General features: G+C 40.6%; 1 protein-coding gene across 6 annotated transcripts in view; it reads right to left on the bottom strand.

Annotated features, from left to right (window-relative positions):
• The window catches only part of pcm1 (pericentriolar material 1), a 154,374-nt gene that overhangs the window by 131,932 nt on the left and 301 nt on the right, over positions 1-22,141 (bottom strand). For all 6 annotated transcript variants that reach the window (XM_072570300.1, XM_072570309.1, XM_072570318.1 and 3 more), the window contains exons 2-4: positions 21,063-21,167; positions 8,253-8,498; positions 7,091-7,357 (exon numbers count right to left, since the gene is read on the bottom strand). In XM_072570300.1, the coding sequence (XP_072426401.1) occupies positions 7,091-7,357; positions 8,253-8,498; positions 21,063-21,158 (609 nt within the window). In that variant the 5' untranslated portion in view covers positions 21,159-21,167. The remainder of the gene's footprint in view (positions 1-7,090; positions 7,358-8,252; positions 8,499-21,062; positions 21,168-22,141) is intronic.

Below are 22,141 nucleotides of genomic sequence, written 5' to 3'. Positions count from 1 at the left end.
AAACAGAGAACAAGGTAGGACTGATAAATTAAACTGCATCTACTTCAATGCAAGAGGCCTAACAAGGAAGGCAGATGAGCTCAGGGCATGGGAAGGAACATGGGACTGGGATATCATAGCAAATACTGAAATATGGCTGAGGGATGGACAGGATTGGCAGCTTAATATTCCAGGATATAAATGCTACAGGAAGGACAAAAAGGGAGGCAAGACAGGAGGAGGACTGGCATTTTTCATAAGGAATAGCATGACAGACGAATTGCAGGAGGATATTTCTAGAAATACATCCAGGGAAGTTATTCAGGTGGAACTGAGAAATAAGAAAGAGATGTCACCTTATTGGGATTATATTATAGACCCCCTAATAGTCAGCGGGAAATTGAGAAACAAATTTGTAAAGAGATCTCAGTTATCTGTAAGAAGGGGATTTCAACTTTCCAAACATTGACTGGGACGACCAGAATGGTAAGAGTTTAGATGAAGATGAATTTGTTAAGTGTGGACAAGAAACGTTTCTGATTCAGTATGTGGATGTACCTACAAGAGAAAGTGCAAAACTTGATCTGCACTTGGGAAATAAGGGCAGGTGACTGAGGTGTCATTGGGGGAGTACTTTGGGGCCAGCGACCATAAGTCGATTTGTTTTAAAATAGTGAGGGAAAAGGATAGACTAGATCTAGTTCAAAAGTGGAGAAAGGCCAATTTTGACAGTATTAAGCAAGAACTTTCAAAAGCTGATGGGGGGTGGGGTGCAGACATTTGCAGGTAAAGGGATGGCTGAAAAAAGGGAAGCTTTCAGAAATGAGATAACCAGGTCCAGTGACAGTATATTCCTGTTAGGGTGAAAGGAAAGGCTGGTAGGTGTAGAGAATTCTGGATGAATGACAAAAGAAATTGAGGGTTTAGTTAAGAAAAAAAAAGGAAGCATATGTCAGGTATAGACAGGGTAGATCAAGTGAATCCTTACAAGAGTACAAAGGCAGTAGGAGTAGACTTAAGTAGGAAACCAGGAAGGCAAAAACAGGACATGAGATAGCTTCGGCAAATAGAATTAAGGAGAATCCAAACTTGTAAAGGGGTTTTTACAAATACATTAAGGACAAAAGGGTAACTAGGGAGAGAATAGGACCCCTCAAAGATCAGCAAGGCGGCCTTTGTGTGGAGCCGCAGGAGATGTGGGAATATTAAATGAGTATTTTGCATTAATGGTTCTTGTGGAAAAGGACATGGAAGATATAGACTGTAGCGAAATAGATGGTGACATCTTGCAAAATGTCCAAATTACAGAGGAGGAAGTGTTGGATGTGTTGAAACACATAAAAGTGGATAAATCCCCAGATCCTGATCAGGTGTACTTCAGAACTCTGTGGGAAGCTAGGGAAGTGATTGCTGAGATATTTATATCATCGATAGTCACAGGTGAGGTGCCAGAAGAGTGGAGGTTGGCTAATGTGGTGCCCCTATTTAAGAAAGGTGGTAAGGTCAAGCCAGGGAACTATAGCCTAGTGAGTCCGACGTCGATGGTGGGCAAGTTGTTGGAGGGAATCCTGAGGGACAGGATGTACATGCATTTGGAAAGGCAAGGACTGATTAGGGATAGTCAACATGGCTTTGTGTGTGGGAAATCATGTCTCACAAACATTTATTGATGTAGTAACAAAGAGAATTGATGAGGGCAGAGCAATGAATGTGATCTATATGGACTTCAGTAAGGCGTTTGACAAGGTTCCCCATGGGAGACTGGTCAGCAAAGTTAGATCTCATGGAATACAGGGAGAACTAGCCATGTGGATACAGAATTGGCTCGAAGGTAGACGACAGGGGGTGGTGGTGGAGGATTGTTTTTCAGACTGGAGACCTGTGAACAATGGCGTGCCACAAAGATCGGTGCTGGGTCCACAACTTTCCATCATTTATATAAACGATTTTGATGTGAGTATAACAGGTATATTTAGTAAGTTTGCAGATGATACCAAAATTAGAGGTGCAGTGAACAGCGAAGAAGGTTATCTCAGATTGTAACGGAATCTTGATCAGATGGCCCAATGGGCTAAGGAGTGGCAGATGGAGTTTAATTCAGATAAATGCAAGGTGCTGCATTTTGGGGAAGCAAATCTTAGCATGACACATACACTTTATGGTAAGGTTCAAGGGAGCGTTTAAAGAGACCTTGAAAGTAGAGTAGCAGATAGGTAGTACAGTGAACAAGGTGTTTGGTGTGCTTTCGTTTCTTGGTCAGAGTATTGAGTACAGGAGTTGGGAGGTCATGTTGTGGCTGTACAGAACATTGATTAGGCCGCTTTTGGAATATTGCGTGCAATTCTGGTCTCCTTCTTATCAGAAAAATGTTGTGAAACTTGACAGGGTTCAGAAAAGATTTACAAGAATGTTGCCAGGGTTGGAGGATTTGAGCTTTCGGGAGAGGCCGAACAGGCTGGGGCTGTTTTCCCTGGAGCATCGGAGGCTGATGGCTGACCTTATAGAGGTTTACAGAATCATGAGGGGCATGGATAGGATAAATAGACAAGGTCTTTTCCCTGAAGTGGGAGAGTCCAGAACTAGAGGGCAGAAGTTTAGGTAGAGAGGGGAAAGATATAAAAGAGACCTAAGGGGTTAAATTTTTCATGCAAAGGGAGGTATGTGTATGGAATGAGCTGCCAGAGGAAGTGGTTTAGGCTAGTACAATTGCAACATTTAAAAGGGCATCTGGCTGGGTATATAAATAGGAAGGGTTTCGAGGGATTTGGGCCGGTGCTTGCAGGTGGGACTAGATTGGGTTGGGATATCTGGTCGGCATGGATGAATTGGACCAAAGGGTCTGCTTCCATTCTGTACATCTCTCTGACTCTCTGATTTGATTTATTATTTTCACTGTTTCCTGTTGCATGTGACACGTTATTTTGCATGCTAACCAGACAAATCATACTTTACATAAATACATCAGGGTGATCGACAATGCAGCATATAGCATTACAGCTACAGAGAAGGTGCAGAGAAAGATCAACTACAATATATGAGAGGTCCATTCACATGTCTGATAAAAGCAGGGAAGTGGCTGTTCTTGAGTCTGTTGTATCTTCTGCCTGATGAAAGAGGATAGAAGAAAGTTTAACCGGGATGGGAGGGGTCTTTGATTATGCTGGCTGCTTTCCCAAGATAGTGGGAAGCACAGACTGAGTAAATGGGAGGAAGGCTAGTTTTCCTGCTAGTCTGAGCAGCACTCCCAACTCTCTGATTTCTTGCAGTCTTGGGCACAATTGCCATACCAAACTGTGATGCATCCAAATAGGATGCTTTCTACACCTATAAAAATTGATAAGAGTCATTAAGGACATGCTGAAATTCCTTAGCCTTCTGAGGCTGTAGATATTAATGAGCTTTCTTGATTGTAGCGTCAACATGGCCATTGGTGAAATTTACTCCTACGAGCTTGAAGCTCTCTACCACCTCCACCTCAGTACCATTGCCCTCTACTCTGCTTTCCTAAGTCCATGACCAGCTCCTTCAATTTACTGACATTAAGGGAGAGATTGTTGTCTTTAGACCATGCCACTCAGCTGCCTATCTCCTTCCTATACTCTGTTTCTGTGTTTTTTGAGGTCTGATCCTCTACAGCAGTATCATCAGCAAATGTGTAAATGGAGTTTGAGCTGAATTTGGCCACACAATCGTGAGTGCATAAAAAGTGTAGCAAGGGACTGAGTGCACAGCTTTGTGGGGCATCAGTATTGAGGATAATTGTGTAGGAGGTGCAGTTGCCTTTCCTATGTGATTGCAGTCTGTGGATCAGCAAGTCAAAGGATCCAGTTGCAGGGGGAGAGGGAGCAGAGTTCTTTGTCTCGTACTTTGGAGATGAATTTGGTTGGAATTATGGTGTTGAAGGCAGAACTAAAGTCAACAAGTAAGAGTCTGAGTTGTAAGGTAAGGGAACTGTGGTTTACAACAGAAAGTGCATTTCTTGTTATGCGTTGATGAGGCAAGATGGTTCAGATGAGGCGATGGAGAGTTACAGATCAGCTAGGAAGGATTATAAAGAGAGAGTTAAGAAGAGCAAAGAGAGGACACGCACAGTCTTTAGCAAGTAGAATAAAGGAGAACCCTAAAGCTTTCTATAGGTATGTGAGGAATAAAAGGATGATTCGGGTAGGAATAGGGCCCGCCAAAGACAGAAGCAGGAAATTGAGTGAGGACCCTGCGGAGATCGGAGAGGTGCAAAACGAACATTTCTCATCATTTTCACTCAGGAAAAGGAGAATATTGTAGAGGAGAAGAATGAGGTACGAGATATTAAGACTAGGAAGGATCAATGTTAGTTACGAACAGGTGTTATCAATTCTAGAAGGAGTGAAAGCAAACAAATCCCCTCGGCCGGATGGGATTTATCAGAGGATTCTCTGGGAAGCTAGGGAGGAGACAGCAGAGCCTTTGGCTTTGATATTTGAGTCGTCATTGTCTACAGGCTTGGAGGATTACAAATGTTGTGCCCTTGTTCAAGAAGGGAAGGAGAGATGACCCAGTGAGCCTTAATTTTGTTGTAGGAAAGGTTTTTGGAAAGGACTATAAGCGATTAGATTTATAATCATCTAACAAGCAACAATTTGATTGGAGATAATCAACATGGTTTCGTCAAGGGCAGGTCGTGTCTCACAAACCTCATTGAGTTTTTTGAGAAGGTGACCAGGCACGTAGATGAGGGTAGGACAGTTGACATGATATACAGTATAAGGTTTCACATGGTAGGCTGTTGGAGAAAATTCAGGGGCATGGAATTGAGGGTGATTTAGCAGTTTGGATTAGAAACTGGCTTTCTGAAAGAAGGCAGCAAGTGGTGGTTGATGGAAAATATTCAGCCTGGAGTCCAGTTACTAGTGGTGTGGCACAAGGATCTGTTTTGGGACCACTGCTGTTTGTCTTTTTAACAAATGACTTAGATGCAGGCATAGATGGATGGATTAGTACATTTGCAGATGACACTAAAGTCGGTGGAGTAGTGGACAGTGTGGAAAAACGTTACAGGTTGCAGGGGGACGTGGATAAACTGCAGAATTGGGCTGAGAGGTGATAAATGGAGTTCAATGCAGCTAAATGTGAGGTGATGCACAGGAAGGTAGAGTACTGGGTCAATGGAAAGGTTCTTGGTAGTGTGGATGCGCAGAGGGATCTTGGAGTCCATGTACATAGATCCCTGAAAGTTGCCACCCAGGTGGATAGTGCTGTTACGAAGGCATATGATGTGTTAGGTTTCATCCGTAGAGGGATTGAGTTCCGGAGCCACAATACCATGCTGCAACTATACAAAACACTGTTGTGGCCAATCTTGGAACGTTGTGTACAGTTCTGGTTCGAGAAGGATGTGGAAGCATTGGAAAAGGTGCAGAGGAGATTTACCAGGATGTTGCCTGGTCTGGAGAGAAGGTCTTATGATGAAAGGCTGAGAGACTTGAACCTGTTCTCATTGGCAAGAAGAAGGCTAAGAGGGGATTTGGTAGAGTCATACAAGGTGATCAGAGGATTAGATAAGGTAGATAGTGAAAGTCTTTTTCCTAGGACGATGACATCAGTGTGCACGAGGGGGCATAACTACAAATTGAGGGGTGATAGATTTAAGACAGATGTCAGATGCAGGTTCTATATGCAGAGAGTGGTAAGGGTGTGAAATGCACTACCTGCTAATGTAGTCAACTCAGCCACATTTGGGAGGTTTAAACAATCCTTAGATAAGCACATGGATGATTTTGGGAGTGTAGGGGGACGAGCTGAGAATAGTTCACAGGTCGGTGCAACATCGAGGGCCACAGGGCCTGTTCTGCGCTGTATTATTCTATGTTCTATCAATGTCTTTGATATCCAAATGTTTCAGGCACGAATGTAAGGCCAGGGAGATGACACAGTAGGTGAACTGCAGTGGATCAAGGCAAATTGGAAGGTTGGGGTACACTATTTTACCATACATTTGGTGCATCGTAAGAACACTGTTAAGATGCATTACCAAGGTAAAGAACTATCTTAGTTGCTTAGTCAACTGCCTGTCAGGATGAGTGGCAGATGTTAATTAGCTTAATTTATAATTTTCAAAAAAAGTGTTTCCTCAGTGCTATATTCAAGTGGCTAGACTTTTACTCAAGCCATAACCTTCTCACTCAGGTCAAAGTGCTGAGGCTTGTCCAGCACCTGCAAGCGAGTTCATATTGCGCAACCTTCATTCAAAGGTTCACAGCTGACTGAATTCCTTGTTGCAAAGTTACTTTAAATGAGCAAAGAGATCAGGTAAAGTAAATTAAATCATATTTTTGGATGAATACGAATTGAGTAATTCTTAGAGTAAAAGCTCTGGCATTGTGAAGACAAAAATCAATTGAGACCAAGTGTAATTTTTGAAATAATCATGTCAACCGTTGAGGCAAGACAACATCACTCTAGAACCATTCAATGTGAACAAGTAGGATGCAACAGAAATGTAGGACACAACTTAGAAAGCAACTTAACATGTAGAAAGATATTAGCAGATTAACACTTCACCAAGTCTGAAACAATTCATTATTCGCTATATTAAATAAAGCACCAAACTATTAAACAAGCTAATCCTTCATAATGGGAATGGAATAATGCAAGATTACCTTTTCCAAACATAAAACAGTACAACACATGAATTTGTTGTTAGTCCCACTGACCATGATGTCATTCTAAACTAATCCCATCTGCCTGCTCATAATCCATATCCCACAGTGCCTGTTTATTCATGTGTCTGTCGAAATGCCTCTTAAACTTTGTTAATAAATCTGCTTCTACCACTTCCCCTGGCAGCTCATATCAGGCACCTACCACCCGCTGTATAAAACATTTTCCTCACACATCTCCTATAAACATTTTCCCTTCTCACATTAAACTCATGTCCCCTACTATTTGACATTTCTATCTTTTTGCCTCATTATGAACAGCAATACCTTTAAGTGACCCGAATGAAGAAAACTAGTAACTTTCAGTTCAAATATTTAATTACTTGGATCCATTTCTTTCATCCTCCAAATCAGCAAGAGTCATTCGTTTACTTTAACCCATCAAAACATATCTGGAAGTTTCGATATCTCACCTGACTACTCTTTATTTCAGATTCTCCTTGATCATCTCCAAGTGAGATCTGATCGCTGGGCAACGAATCTTTGCTTATGGATGCGAACAAGTCCATCCTTGACGTAGACAGCTTAGTTTCACTTCTTTGTGGATTGATATCAAGTTCCTTGCTTTTGTTGCTGTTAATTTGTTGCTGGAGAAAGTTGAAAGGCTTTCTATTTTCAATAGGTGGACGCTGGTTGTTTGCAGCTGTGGCTCTGCCATGAGAATCACTCCCAATACTCCGCTAACCAAAAATATCACAATATTTAGTGCAAAATACATTAATTCCAGTATGCAAATCTTTTCATTCAGACTAATAACAAGCCCTTATTCTTATGAAGAAGTATATTAATTTTGCTTCCAGTTTCAATTATTCAACTTTCAGGCTTCTATTTTTAAACCGGCAAGTTGCATTCCTGTCAAACAAATGACAGACAATGACCACCAGCAACAAGAAAAGTTTACATTATCTCCTCTTGAGACATTCAACAGCTTTACTATCACTGAATTCCCCCACGACTATCATCCTGGGGCTTACCATTAACCAGAAACTGAACTCGACCAATCATATCAAAGCTGTGGCTGCAAGTGCAGCCGAGAGGTAGGAAATTCAATGACACATAGCACACTTCCTGACTTCTCAAAGCCTTTCCACCTTCTTCAGAGCAAAAATCAAAGTGTGATAGAATACTCTACATTTCTAATTTGCACAACTTAAGGGATACTGTACAGTATCTATAAATGTGACAAATGATACTACTTCAGTTGTGGCTGGTGGGTTTAAACACAACAGTTCACATTCCCAAAGCCCCTACAAGAGGGAAATGTTGGCTAGCAGATCAACCAAACATATGACTTATTCAGTTTAACTAATTTCTACAAACTCAGTGTTGTGTTTGCTGCATTATCTCAAACTTTCTTCGAGAAGGTCAGCACATAAAGACTAAACCAGCATTGGGACAGTGAAATTTCTATTTTTTATTGAACAAAGGAAGGATGGACATTCCCTTTCCACCCACAAACACACATCCAACATATTTGCTATTTTGATAGGAAAAATTGAACTTACCAAATATTTTCCAAAAAGGTTACAGATAATGAAGATTAAAACATCTCTCAGGCAAGATTTCATCTCTTACCTCATCCAAATCACTGAAATTTATACGCTGTTTCAGCCTTTCAAGCTCTGCCGAGTCTGCAACAGAGAAATGAGACGCATGCTTTGTGGGAGGATAACTCTTGGGGGTTTTAGCCCTTCGTCGACCAACTCCTGGAGAAGACTCAGGAGAGATGTCATTTGTAAGTCGGCTTTCACTTCCTGCACTTAACTTTTTCTTGTTCTTCTCAGATGACCTGTTAGCTTTCTTGTACTGAAGACTCCAATCCTGAAAATAAAAATACAAATGTTGTCATGATCCCAGCTGACAGCAACAGTGGACAATCAAATCCCAAAATGTAACTTGACTTGATAGACAAGTTTTGGTTTTCCATTTGTTTACAGTGGTAGTCAGTCCCTGAACATTTTCACAAGAGATAATGTATTTTCAACAAAAGAACAAAAATGGATATTACATCAAAGAGAAAAGAACAAACTATAGTACAAAGAATTATTTGAAACATATACATTACATATATCAGCAGTAAAGACGCAACCCTTATATCCCAATTACAACCTCAGGGGTACCCAAATTTCACTGAAGGTGGTTGCTTTTTCTATGCTAAAGCTGGCATGGCTTGAGTTGTTTTTATGGAAATTTCCTGTGCATTCATTGATCCTTGAAAGCAGAGTAGCAGGTGTGTAGAACAATGAAGAATGCGTTTGTTATGCTTTTCCTTTATTGGTCAGAGCATTGAGTTTAGGAGTTAGGAGGTCATGTTTCAGCTATACAGGACACTGGTTAGGCCACTTTTGGAATGTTGTGTGCAATTCTGGTCTCCCTCCTATGAAAAGGATGTTGTGAAACCTGAAAGGACTCAGAAATGATTTACAAGGAAGTTGCCAGAGTTAGAGGGTTTGAGCTGTTGGGAGATGCTGAATAGGCTGGGGCTGTTTTCTGCAGAGTGTCAGAGGCTGAGGGGTGACCTTGTAGAGGTTTACAAAATAATGAGAGGCATGGATAGGGTAAATAGATAAGGTCTTTTCCCTGAAATGGGGGAGTCCAAAACTAGAGGGCATCGGTTTAAGTTGAGATGGGGAAAGATTTAAAAAGGATCTAAGGAGCAACTTTTCCACGCATAGGATATGTGTATATGGAATGAGCTGCCAGAGGAGGCTGATACAATTACAACATATAAAAGGCACGAATAGGAAGGGTTGGGTGAGATATGGGCCGGGTGCTGGCAAAAGGGACTAGATTAATTTAGGATATCTGGTCAGCATGGATAATTTGGACCAAAGAGTCTGTTTCCACACAGTAAATCTCAATGACTCTATGACTGTATGCAATTTTCATCAATTAATATGTCTGACATCTTTTGCTGCTTTCTTGTTCACTGTTTGTATTGAACACAAGTTCCACACACTCATTTATCCAACTTTCTTGTACGATGCACTTCTCACTGACATCACCAAAGCACTTTAGTCTTGATGTTTCCAACTTTGATTTCTCTCTTGTCCTGCATCATGACAATTTTTGACACAGTCAATAACAGCACCTCTGTTATCCACCTCCTCTCTCTAAAAGAGACAGTTTTCTGTCCCCCTTTCTTGGTATATGGTAAACCTCAAGCCAGAAAACATCTCAGTAATTACTCCCCAGAGTTTTGGAACAGGAAGGATACCTTACCTGTCATTTAGCTATATACACATGAATTCTTGGAAATGGTTTGTTTAGTTCACAGTTCAAAATGACTTTATGACTTTATCAGTGATACAAATAAATTATATATCGTAGAACTGAAAAATAAAATCCATTTTTGCTTTATATTACAACCTAATTTTCAAAAATACAATATATTTTGAGCCTTTATCACATTGTTCAATGGCTACCAGTGCAGTGACTTTTTGATTACTTGTGCTAAATAAAAGCCACTAATCATCCAAAACAGATAGTCATAGCAGAATACTATGGTATAGATAAATGCGAGTGTGCTTATAATCATAAAAAAGTAAGCATGAAGCTATAGTAAAGACTCAAAGCAAGTACAACTTTGACCCTTATTGCAATGGGAACTAAAAACATTCATACAGAGGCTTTGCTACACTTTCAGAGGGCATTGGGAAGATCACAGAGAAATTTGTGTGCAGTTCTGGTCACCTTTAAGGAGGGACATACTTGTAATGGATGCATGCAACGATTCAATAGTCTGATTCTGGGGTCAAAGGGGTTTTCTTATGGAGAAAGGATATGTCGATAGACGTTGGAGCTTCTAACAGAACAAAAAACAATCTTATGAAATGCAAGATTCTAAGGGGAGTTTGACCATTGAGAAGAAGATTCCCCTCATGACGGAATCAGAACTGGGGTTACAGTTAAGTTAGACAGATTTTTGATTGTCAAGGAAGTCAAGTTTATGTGACCTAGTTGGGGCAAAAAGAGTGATACAAGCTAAGATGAAAGACAAGGCTCAAATATTCACCGCATACACAAAATAAAAGGATACTAACAATATCAGTATAAATGGAGATGGTAGTTAACTTTTGTGGTGAAAATTGATAGGCAAAATTGAAAAGTTCGGCCATGCTTAGAGCTACAGGTGGTCTAGGTCTAGTCTGGGTAGTTTTTACCCCAGGTTACACAAGGTATGAGGGTGGATATAGGAGGACTTACAATCTTCCAATTTTACCCAGATACAGTTGAAGTGAAAAACATATGTATTTGCAAATATGCACCGCTATTCTAGAAAGTGTGTAAAGATTAACAAGTACTATCCTGCTTGCTTTTTGAAAACTGTTTCTCTAACATTCAGTATGGTTGTCTCCTATATATACACAGTTGGTCAATGTCTAAGTCATTTTGCTTCATTGCAAACCCATTGGCAGAGAATTTGTGATCAGCAATGAAGCAAGAGCACTGGCCAATGAACTCAAAATAAACTGCAGTGACCATGAAATAACCTTTACTGAAATGGAATGAACTCTCTGGGTAGAACAAGAATTCGTACTGATATTGCACATTTAATATAAATAAATTTCAGGGCACTTCTCAGAGAACTAAAAAGGTTAGTCACATAAGGAAAAATGACAGATAATGAAATACTTGGTCAAATCAGAGTTTTAAAAATCTATCTCCCAGGAAGAAAGTAAGAGAAATCAGAGTCAAAGCTGGCTTGTCAAAATGGGTCAGTACGTATGAAGGCAATTTGATATTTTTTAAATTCCTTCCAAAGAATGTGGGATTTGCTGACTAGACCAGTCTTCACTGCACATCCGCAATTCCTAATGAAAAAGTGGTGGCGGTCCACACAGCATCACTATATCTACAGTGCTGTTACTGAGATAATTTCAGATGTTCCAGCCACAGTCAAAGAATGATGATACATCGCCAAATTAGTGTGGCTGGCAGGGAACCTGCAGGGGTGGTGCTCCCATACATCTGCTGCCTTTTTATTCTAAATTGTAGAAGTTGTGCATATGGAAGATGCTGTACAAAGAGCATCTTTGTATCTTATAAATGGTACACACTTTGGAGTGTCTGTTCGCTGAGCGACTAGTTTGTAATGCAGAGTGATGTGGGTTCAATTCCCACTCCAGCTGAAGTAACCATGAAGGATTTTCCTTCTCAACCCCTCCCCTGTCCTGAAGCATGCTGACCCTCAGGTTAAACTACCACCAGTTGTTTCTTTCTAATGAGATGCAACACTACAGCAACTTTACTTTTACACTGTTGCTCAGTCACCGATTGTGGAAGTGTTGGATCGGGTGCCAATCAAGAAACAGCTTTGCCCTGAACGGTATGGAGATTCTTGAGTATTTTTGGAGTTGCTATTGCTTACTTTCATTGGCTGGTGTACAAGAACACCCAGATCTCTCTGTACTGCCCCTTTACCTAAATTGATTTCATTTAGGTAGTAATCTGCCTTCCTGTTCTTGCCACCAAAGTGGATAACCATACATTTATCCACATTAAACTGTATCTGCCATGCATCTGACCAAACGCCTAACTTCTCCAGGTCACCCTGTAATCTCCTAACACCCTCCTCACATTTCACCCTGTCAACCAGCTTAGTATCATCAGCAAATTTGCTAATGTTATTACTAATACCATCTTCTTTATCATTAACAAGGCCGTTGGAGGTGGAAGGTGACCTTGCAGAGGTTTATAAAATCATGAGGGGTACAGATAAGGTGAATGGCTGGTGTGTTTTCCCTTGGGTGGGGTTTTTTAAGACTAGTGGACATATGTTTAAGATGAGAGGAGAATGATTTAAAAAAGACACGGGGGGCAATTTTTTTTAATAAGAGTGGAATGAACTTGCAGACAAAGTGGTGGGGATGCGTGTACAGTTACAACTTTTAAAAGACATTTAGATAAATACATTAATAAGAAATACTTGGAGGGATATGGGGCAAGTGCAGGCAGGACAAGTTTCGTGTGGGATTATGGTTGCCGTGGACTGGTTGGACCGAAGGCTGCATGCATCTGTGCTGCATGACTCTATATTAAAGCAAGCAGCTGTAGAAATACTGAATGCATTGGATTCCTCTAACAGCAGTCCTTAAATTGGCGTTGGCAGTTTGGACAAATGCCACATTTCAAAAGGGAAAGTGACCAAAAAAAGTTAACAAATCGGCCAGTTAGCATAACATCAGTCATTGAGAAAATGTAAACCAGTTTCAGAAGGTTTTGGACTGGCTTACTAAATGGCCAAGAATATGACATTTGGAATATAATGTGGAAAAATGTAAAGTTATCCATTTTGGGCAAGAGAACAGATTGCTCACAGTATTTATAAATGGTATGGATTGTAAAGTAGAGATTTTCATGAGAGTCAAGGAACAGACAGAAAAGCTTTGAATAGCCTGAAGTTTATACTGCACTTAATACGGAAATCTGATAAGCATGCACTGGAATAATCAAGTCTAGAAGTATCAAGCAAATGCAAAGGTATTGTTGGCCTCTCTACTAATAAACATCATGAATGATTTAACGAAAATAACTACGGCATACGGGATCTAGTCAAACCCAAATGCAAAACTTCTGCAAATTGAAATCTCTCTACACTTCAAAGTAGCCATCCATTGAGAGGATGAAGGCACAGCATAAGACTCACCACAAAGAACAATTGCTGAGTACAAAGAGTACCCACAGAAACTTCAGTAACTCTCAATTACCCAATAAGATTCAAGGCTTCTTCAGTGCTGTCAAAATAATCTATGGCCCAAGCACTTAAGGACTTAACCCAGTGAAAGCCATATATGGGGACTGTCTTCATCAGGTTGCCAAAGGCAGTCAATATTAACTGCAGAAAGCATTCAGAAAAATGCTAACAGTCTTGACTTTTGACTGATTGCCCAAATTATCCAAAACTGGAGTCTTCTTGTTGTCTGAAACAGGAAACATTTTTGCAGAGTTCTCCTCATTTACCTCCAAAAAGTGGCCAAGGAGTGGCAACACCATTTTCACATGCAGGAGCACCATAAACATGCCCTTCACTGCATAGCAATAAGAAAAATGAAAAGAACAGCACTAATAGTTCTACATTACTCAACTTTACCAAATCCTTAGACTGTCAAGTATGTAGACTCAAAGTTGACTGCTATCAGACATTTGTGACAGTGTTCTGGAAACTCCCTGATAACATGCAAGCTGCAAGCCCAAACAAAGTCACCACCACAAACCCTATCTCGTGCAGGCTGGGGGTCAAACAAGGCTGTGACATCACATCACCCCTGTTCTCCATCATGATTGCTGAAATAGTGTCTCTCTCCTCCAGCAAATTAATTCAGGCATGGAGATGACTCATTTAAATTACACGTGGACCAGGAACTTTGCAATTTACACCATTGTCAATCCAGAATCACTTCAAATGCAATCACTGAGCTTCACTACACAAATTATGCTTGCATGCATTAATTCATACAAACAAGAAACAAGACTAAGCCACTCAGTCTTTGGACCTGTTCAACTATTCAAAAAGATCATGGCTGATCTGATTTCAACCTCAACATTGACACATACCCCCAGTAATCTTCTGGTTCCTTGATAATCAAGAATTTACCTACATCTCCCTTAAACATATTTAAAGATCTCGCATCCACAGCCTTTTGAGAAAGGGAATTCCAAAGTCCCTTAGCCCTCTGAGCGAAAAAATGTTTCCTCGTCTCGGTCTCAAATTAACTAGCTCTTTTATTCAAACAATGACTGTTTCTGACATAGAAACTGCTCCAGATCACTCCTGACTGCTTAACTAGAGCACATGCAAAACAGGATTTTCACAAAACATCTGTAAACGACGGGCAGTCATAGTCTGTGGATAAGGGGTAGCAAATTTAAAACAGAGTTGAGGAGAAACTACTTCTCCAAAGGGTTGTGAATCTGTGGAATTTCCTAACCCAAAGTGTGGCGGATGCTGGGACTTTGAATAAATTTAAGGAGTTAGACATACTTCTAATTGGTAATGGGTTGAAGAGATATGGAGGGAAGGCAGGAAAATGGCTGTGAGGAGCATATCAGTCATGATCGAATGGTAGAGTAGACTTGATAGGCCGAATGGCCTAATCCTGCTCTTATATCTTATGTACTTATGGAAGACAGAGGTTTTATTGCAACCAGCTTGCGCAGAATAATACTTTCATGAAACTCAATCCCTCTTGTTTCTGAACTACTAATTTCTATCAACACTCCACTGGCTCTATCCTTTCCCAGTGCTGCAAAGTGTTGCCCATCCCACCCAAAGTAGGTTAACCCTTCCCCAATAATGCAAGCTATACATTCCTGCTAGACCAAGCTCTGAAAGATGAAGTCCAGCCAGTGTGAAAAGGTCAATTCTAGCTCAGAATTTTAACAACACCTGAGCAATTGAACACTTTCTTGACTATGCAGTTTCCCTAGCCATGTGTAAACCCATTACACCTTTCAGTTTCTGAACTATTTCTTCCCTATTACATGGCACCATAGTGTAATCCAAATTGTTACCTTGGTGGCTCTATTTTTAAAATTCTTCCCAATTTCTGAAACTCTGAATGAAGGATCTTGCCAAACAGGGCTGTACACATACACAGAGATTTGGTGAGCTTAAGAAATAGGCATGAAAAAAGAATTAGTTATTTTCTGCACTTGCTCAAGTTTGGGAATCAATGAATTGACATTTTTCAAATCAATTGCAAAATGTGTCATTATTTCTATAGGTCAACAAGATGGTAACAAATGCTCACAAATCACCATAACTCATTTGCACATAGAAAGTTAAATCAATAAAAATTGGCACTACTTGTCAAAAATGAGTTCAACAGTTCATCATTGAGGAAATTGTGACGAGGAAGAAAAAGTATAATATACATCAATTTGAAATACCAAGTGATATCATGCAAAGCCTTATTTTGTCTAAGACAACATAGATGTTCCTGGAAACTGCTCACTATCCACTGGACAACATATACCAGATGTGAAAAAACATCTGCAGTCCTCACTTTCTCCATGAAAAAACATCATTTGTATATTGTTATAATTTGATCTAACCAGGCTTCATATTTTGTTTTCATTGAAACAAGCACATAATATTGCTGGTAAATTGCAATAATTAAGATAAATAAATCAAACAACACATTTAAAAAAATTCAAAACATACAGTAAAAATACAATCACATTTATTTCAAACGCATCCCATTCAAGTATCCAAACACCAGACTGAATCCCCTTGTCTACAAGGATGTGACTTATCTGTGGTTTCAATTATCTGCCTTGTGAATCTGATAGCCTCTCCCTGAAGCCTTCACTGAACCAAGCTTAGACTTTCTCAGATTCAAACAAATTTTTTTAACCAAAAGCATCTGGTCTGAAACATCACTCTCACTAAATCACTCTCACTCAGGTAAACACTTTCTTACCAATTCCAAACTGCCATCCTTTCTCAGGGGTATCTACTTACACATCCTGTCTTGATAAAATCTTATTCAAACTTCCAAATTGCAATTAAAATGCTTTTCTTTCATCTACAAGTATTTCCTAGAGTCATAAAGATGTACAGCATGGAAACAGACCCAGCAGTCCAACTCATCCATACAGACCAGAATATCCCAATCCAATCAAGTCCCACCTGCCAGCACCCGGCCCATATCCCTCCAAACCCTTTCTATTAATACACCCATCCAGATGCCTTTTAAATGTTGCAATTGTACTAGTCTGCACCACTTCCTCTGACAGCTCATTCCATACACGTACCACCCTCTGCGTGAAAAGGTTGCCCTGTAGGTCTCTTTTATATCTTTCCCCTCTCACCCTAAACCTATGCCCTCTAGTTCTGGACTCCCCCATCCCAGGGAAAAGACCGTGTCTACTTACCCTATCCATGCCATTCATGATTTTGTAAACATCTATAAGGTCAGCCATCAGCCATCAGCCTCCGACGCTCCAGGGAAAACAGCCCCAGCCTGGTTAACCTCTCCCTATAGCTCAAATCCTCTAACACTGGCAACATCTTTGTCAATCTTTTCTGAACCCTTTCAAGTTTCACAACATCTTTCCGACAAGAAGGAGACCAGAATTGCATGCAATATTCCAAAAGTGGCCTAACCAATATCCTGTACAGCCACAACATGACCTCCCAACTCCTGTACTCAATACTCTGACAAATAAAGGAAAGCATACCAAATGCCACCTTCACTATCCTATCGACCTCCAACTCTACTTTCAAGGAAGCTTGAACCTGCACTCCAAGGTCTCTTTGTTCAGCAACACTCCCGAGGATCTTACCATTCAGTGTAAACCTTCTGCAAAGATTTGCTTTCCCAAAATGCAGCACCTCCATCTGCCACTCCTCAGCCCATTGGCTCATCTGATCAAGTTCCCACGTAATCAGAGGTAACCTTGTTCACTGTCCATTACACCTCCAATTTTGGTATTATCTGCAAACTTACTAACTATACCCTCTAAGCTCACATCAAAATCATTTACATAAATGACAAAAAGTTGTGGAACCAGCAGTAATCCAGATCCTCCACTGATCACAAGCCTCCAGTCTGAAAAGCAACCCTCCACCACCATCCCCTGTCTTCTACCTTCAAACGAGTTCTGTATCCAAATGGCTAGTCTTCCCTATTCCATGAGATCTAACCTTGCTAACCCAGTCTCCCATGGGGAACCTTGTCGAATGTCTTACTTAAGTCCATATAGATCACATTCATTGCTCTGCCCTCATCAATCCTCTTTGTTACTTCTTCAGAAAACTCAATCAAGTTTGTGAGACATGATTTCCCATGCACAAAGCCATGTTGACTATCCCAAATCAGTCCCTGCCTTTCCAAATACATGTACATCCTGTCCCTCAGGATTCCCTCCAACAACGTGCACACCACTGACGTCAGGCTCACCAGGATGTTCCCTAGCTTGTCCTTACCACCATTCTTAAACAGGGGTACCAGATTAGCCAACCTCCAGGCTTCCAACACCTCACCTGTGACTATTGATGATACAAACATCTCAGCAAGAGGCCCAGCAATCACTTTCCTCACTTCCCACAGAGTTCTAGGGTACACCTGATCAGGTCCTGGGAATGTATCCACTCTTATGCATTTCAAGATATCCAGCACTTCCTTCACTGTAATATGGACATTTTTCAAGATGTCACCATCTATTTCCCTACATTCTATATCTTCCATGTCCTTTTCCACAGTAAACACTGATGCACAATATTCATATAGTATCTCCCCCAACTCCTGCGACTCCACACAAAGCCTGCCTTGCTGATCTTTAAGGCGCCCAATTATCTCCCTTGCTACCCTTTCAATTCTCCTTAACCTTATTTGTCAAAGCTATCGCATGTCCCCTTTTTGCCCTTCTTATTTCCCACTTAAGTATACTCCTACTGCCTTGGTACTCTTCTAAGGATTCACTTGATCTATTCTGTCTATACCTGACATATGCTTCCTTCTTTTTCTGAACCAAACCCTCAATTTCTTTAGTCATCCAGCATTCTCTATACATACCAGCCTTTCCTTTCACACTGACAGGAATATACCATCTCTGGACTCTCATTATCTCATTTCTAAAGGCTTCCCATTTTCCAGCCGTCCCTTTATCTGTGAATACCTGCCACCAATCAGCTTTTGAAAGTTCTTGCTTTATACTGTCAAAATTGGCCTTTCTCCAATTTAGAACTTCAACTTTTAGGTCTGGTCTATCTTTTTCCATCACTATTTTAAAACTAATAGACTTATGGTTGCTGGCCCCAAAGTGCTCCCCCACTGACACCTCAGTCACCTGCCCTGCCTTATTCACCAAGAGTAGGTCAGGTTTTGCACCTTCTCTCGTAGGTACATCCACATACTGAATCAGAAAATTTTCTTATACATACTTAACAAATTACTCTCCATCTAAACCCTTACCAGTATGGCAGTCTCAGTCTATGTTTGAAAAGTTATAATCCCTTACCATAACCATTCTATCATTCATACAGATAACTGAGATCTCCGTCAAGGGCGGGGGAGAATCAATTGCTGACCTTGCAAACTGAAATTGTAACATTCAACTGTTAATTTGCCAATGATAAAAACTGCCATTAGCCTTGCTGAACACTGTGTCGGACTGTAAAGAAAAAATCACCACGGCTACAGAAATAGCTACAAGATGATTATAAAACCACTTCAGACACCTGGTATAAAACAATGACAATTGTGGTTATTGTATGTCAGAATCTCAGCTCCAAGACACCTCTGCAAGGTTTTCAGGGTAGTGTCCAAGACCCAACCATCCTCAGTTCATTGATCAATGACCTTCCCTCCACAATAAGGTCAGAAGTAGGGATGGTCGTTGATGAATGTGCAATGTTCAGCACCATTCATTGAATCCTCAGATAGTGAAGCAGACCATGTCCAAGATGGAAGACGGAAACAACACCTTGGTTTGGGCTAACAAGTGGAAAGTAATAGTTGTGTCACACAATTGCCAGGCAATGACAATCTCCAACATGAGAAAATCTAACCGTTGTCCCATTAAATATAATTGCTTGATCATCAATGAATCCCCCACTACCAATATTCTCAGGGTTACAATTGACCAGAAACTGAACTGGACTAGTCAAATAAATACTGGATTCGATCTATTTTTGTCATATGTAGCTCTTCAGTGGAAAGTTTTGCTTTGCGTGCAGTACAGGCAGATTATACCAAACAAAGTGAATTCGGGTAATAAACAAAGCAAGGAATACAATGTTACCGCTCCAGAGAAGATGCAGAAAAAGCAAGATCAACATTCAACTTAAAACTTGAAAGGTCCATTCAGAAGTCTGATAGCAGTGCAGAAGAGCTGTTCTTAAAAATATTCGTACATGTGTTTGAGCTTTTGTAGCTTCTGCTGAATGGAAGAGTTTGAAAGGGATTATAACTAGGTTGGGAGGGGTCTTTGATTATGTTCACTGCCTTCCCAAAGCAGCGAGAGGTAAAAATTGAGTCAGTAGATGGAAGGCTGGCTTGCGCATACAACTCTCTATGGCTTCTTATAGTCCTGGGAACAGCAATTGCCATACCAAGCCGTGATCCATCCGGAGAGAATGCTTTCTATGATGCATCCCAAAAAATTGGTAAGAGACATGCCAAATTTCCTTACCCTCCTGAGAAATTTGAGACATTATTGTTTTCTTGACCATCACATCACATGGGTGGACAAGGACAGATCATCACTGCTAAGGATGTGACGCTTTTCACCCATCTCGACTTCAGCACCAGTGAAGTTGAAAGGGGCATGCCCTGCAACTTGTTCCCTCAAGTAATGAGCAGATCTTTTGTTTTGCTGACGTTGAGGAAGACATTTTTATGTTTATACCATGTCAGCAAGCACTCTCCCTCATTCCTGTATTCTGTCTTGTCATTGGTTGTGATCCAACCTACAACAGCCGTGTCATCAGTGAACTACCGTAGCAGCAAGAGCAGGTCAGAGGTTAGGAATCCTGCAGTGAGTAACCCACCTCCTAAATCCCAAAACCTGCCTATTATCTCCAAGGGACGAGTCAGGAGCGTGAAACAGAATACTCCCCACTTGCCTGGATAGGCACAGCTCCAACAACATTCAACCAGGACAAAGCAACCTTGATTCACACCACATGCACAAACATTCACTTCCTCCATCAGCAAAGCTCAATAGCAGTAGGTACCCTCTTCAAGATGAACTGCAGAAATTCAGCAAAGCTCCTTAGACAGCATCTTCCAAACTCTCAAATGCTACTACCTAGAAGGACAAAGGCACAAACATATGAGAATACTATCACTTGCAAATTCCTTTCCAAGCCACTCACCATCCTAACTTGAAAATATATCATTATTCCTTCAGTGTTGCTGAGTCAAAATCCTACAACAGCATAGTAAATGTATCGAGGCCAAAATGATCGCAGTGGTTCAAGGCACCATCATCTTCTGAACAGCAACTTGGGGTGGTCAATAAATGCTTACCAAGCCAGAGTTGGCCTCCTCACACAAGTGAATTTTTAAAAACCTATATGTCACTTGTTCAAAACAAATATTAGGACATTGACAAATCACACACCTTACGTCACAATATCACAAAGTTACGCAGTCAGGTCATTTGCAGAGAATTCGTAATTCCTATGGCTCCACATTATCTGTTCACCGGTTTTGTCAGTATTTTGAAATCACAAAGGAAGCAAATGGAATAAACAAACTTATTATTTCAATACCAAGCTGCCTTATATTTGACAGACTTATCTGTCCTTGACACAAAAGAAAAAATTCCCAGCAATGAATTTCTACCATAATGCATCATCCTGTTGATAATCACCAATTTAATATTAACATATCTTCTTGGAATCTTAACTCAACTGAAATAACTTTGACTTACCCGGTTATTAAGCTGATCATCCAGACTTCCATTATTCACAGTGCAGTTATGATCTTCAATACTTTCCTCAAACAAAGGATCACCACCAGTTGCCATCTCCAATTACTAGAGATAAGACAGTTGGTACATTATTAAGCATAACATTTGAAGATCACACAGATTATTTTAACATTTAAGTGAAAATATTTAATCAAAAATGCCTTCTAATACAGTACATCATTTAATGTCTCTTCTATTGTCTTCAACCAAGGCTGAATTCTCACATCCTAGCTTGAATCAGAAGATAGTGTGCTGATGTCCCAATCCAGAGATTTGAGCACCAAATCTAGCATGACCAAGGAAGTGCTGCCCTGTCATAGGCATTAAACTGTGGCCTTGTTTACCCTGTCAGGTAGATATATTTCAATGCATTGATTATAGAAGAACCTAGTTTATTTCTCATTCAACAACAAAAATGTTTTACACACAAAAATAGAGGTTTGGTACCATCCACAGAGAGAAAACAGAGTTAATGTTTTGAGTTTATACACTAAATGTGCATTAGTTAGTTTGACTCTTTGATCTTTTACTATGAATTGTGTCCTATGATCCTGCCCATTAACTACCTGACGAAAGAGCAGCGTTGCAAAACCTTGTCCTTCCAAGTAAACCTGTTGGACTAAGCCGGGTGTTGTGTGATTTTTAACTCTTACCACACTGCTGTTTATCAGACTCTACGGTGTGTAAACTGACTGCCAACCTGCCTGAATAACAAACTCGGAATACTTCACTGATTCTCATGTTCTTCAAAGCATCCTGAGACAGTGAAAGGTGCTGTCATGCTCCTCCGTCCATCCCATAATCTACACATGCGGGATCGCAAAGGGAAACATCCGACAAGCACAGGTGTACAAAAAAATTACAACCAACTATCCCTGTAATTAGAAACAAGAACGTAAAGCTCTCAATAATTTACTTCCACGGGTTGTTCTATTCAGACCGATCGGGGATGGTGGCAATCGCGGCGGCTCGGTTGGGGTAGTCACCCCGGGCAACGGGTGGGGGGGGGGGGGGAGGGGACTGGGGCCCCAAGGCGAAGC

This window comes from Chiloscyllium punctatum, chromosome 1, assembly GCF_047496795.1.
Source record: "Chiloscyllium punctatum isolate Juve2018m chromosome 1, sChiPun1.3, whole genome shotgun sequence".
Lineage (NCBI taxonomy): Eukaryota > Metazoa > Chordata > Chondrichthyes > Orectolobiformes > Hemiscylliidae > Chiloscyllium > Chiloscyllium punctatum.
This window is presented reverse-complemented; position numbering and strand designations above follow the sequence as displayed.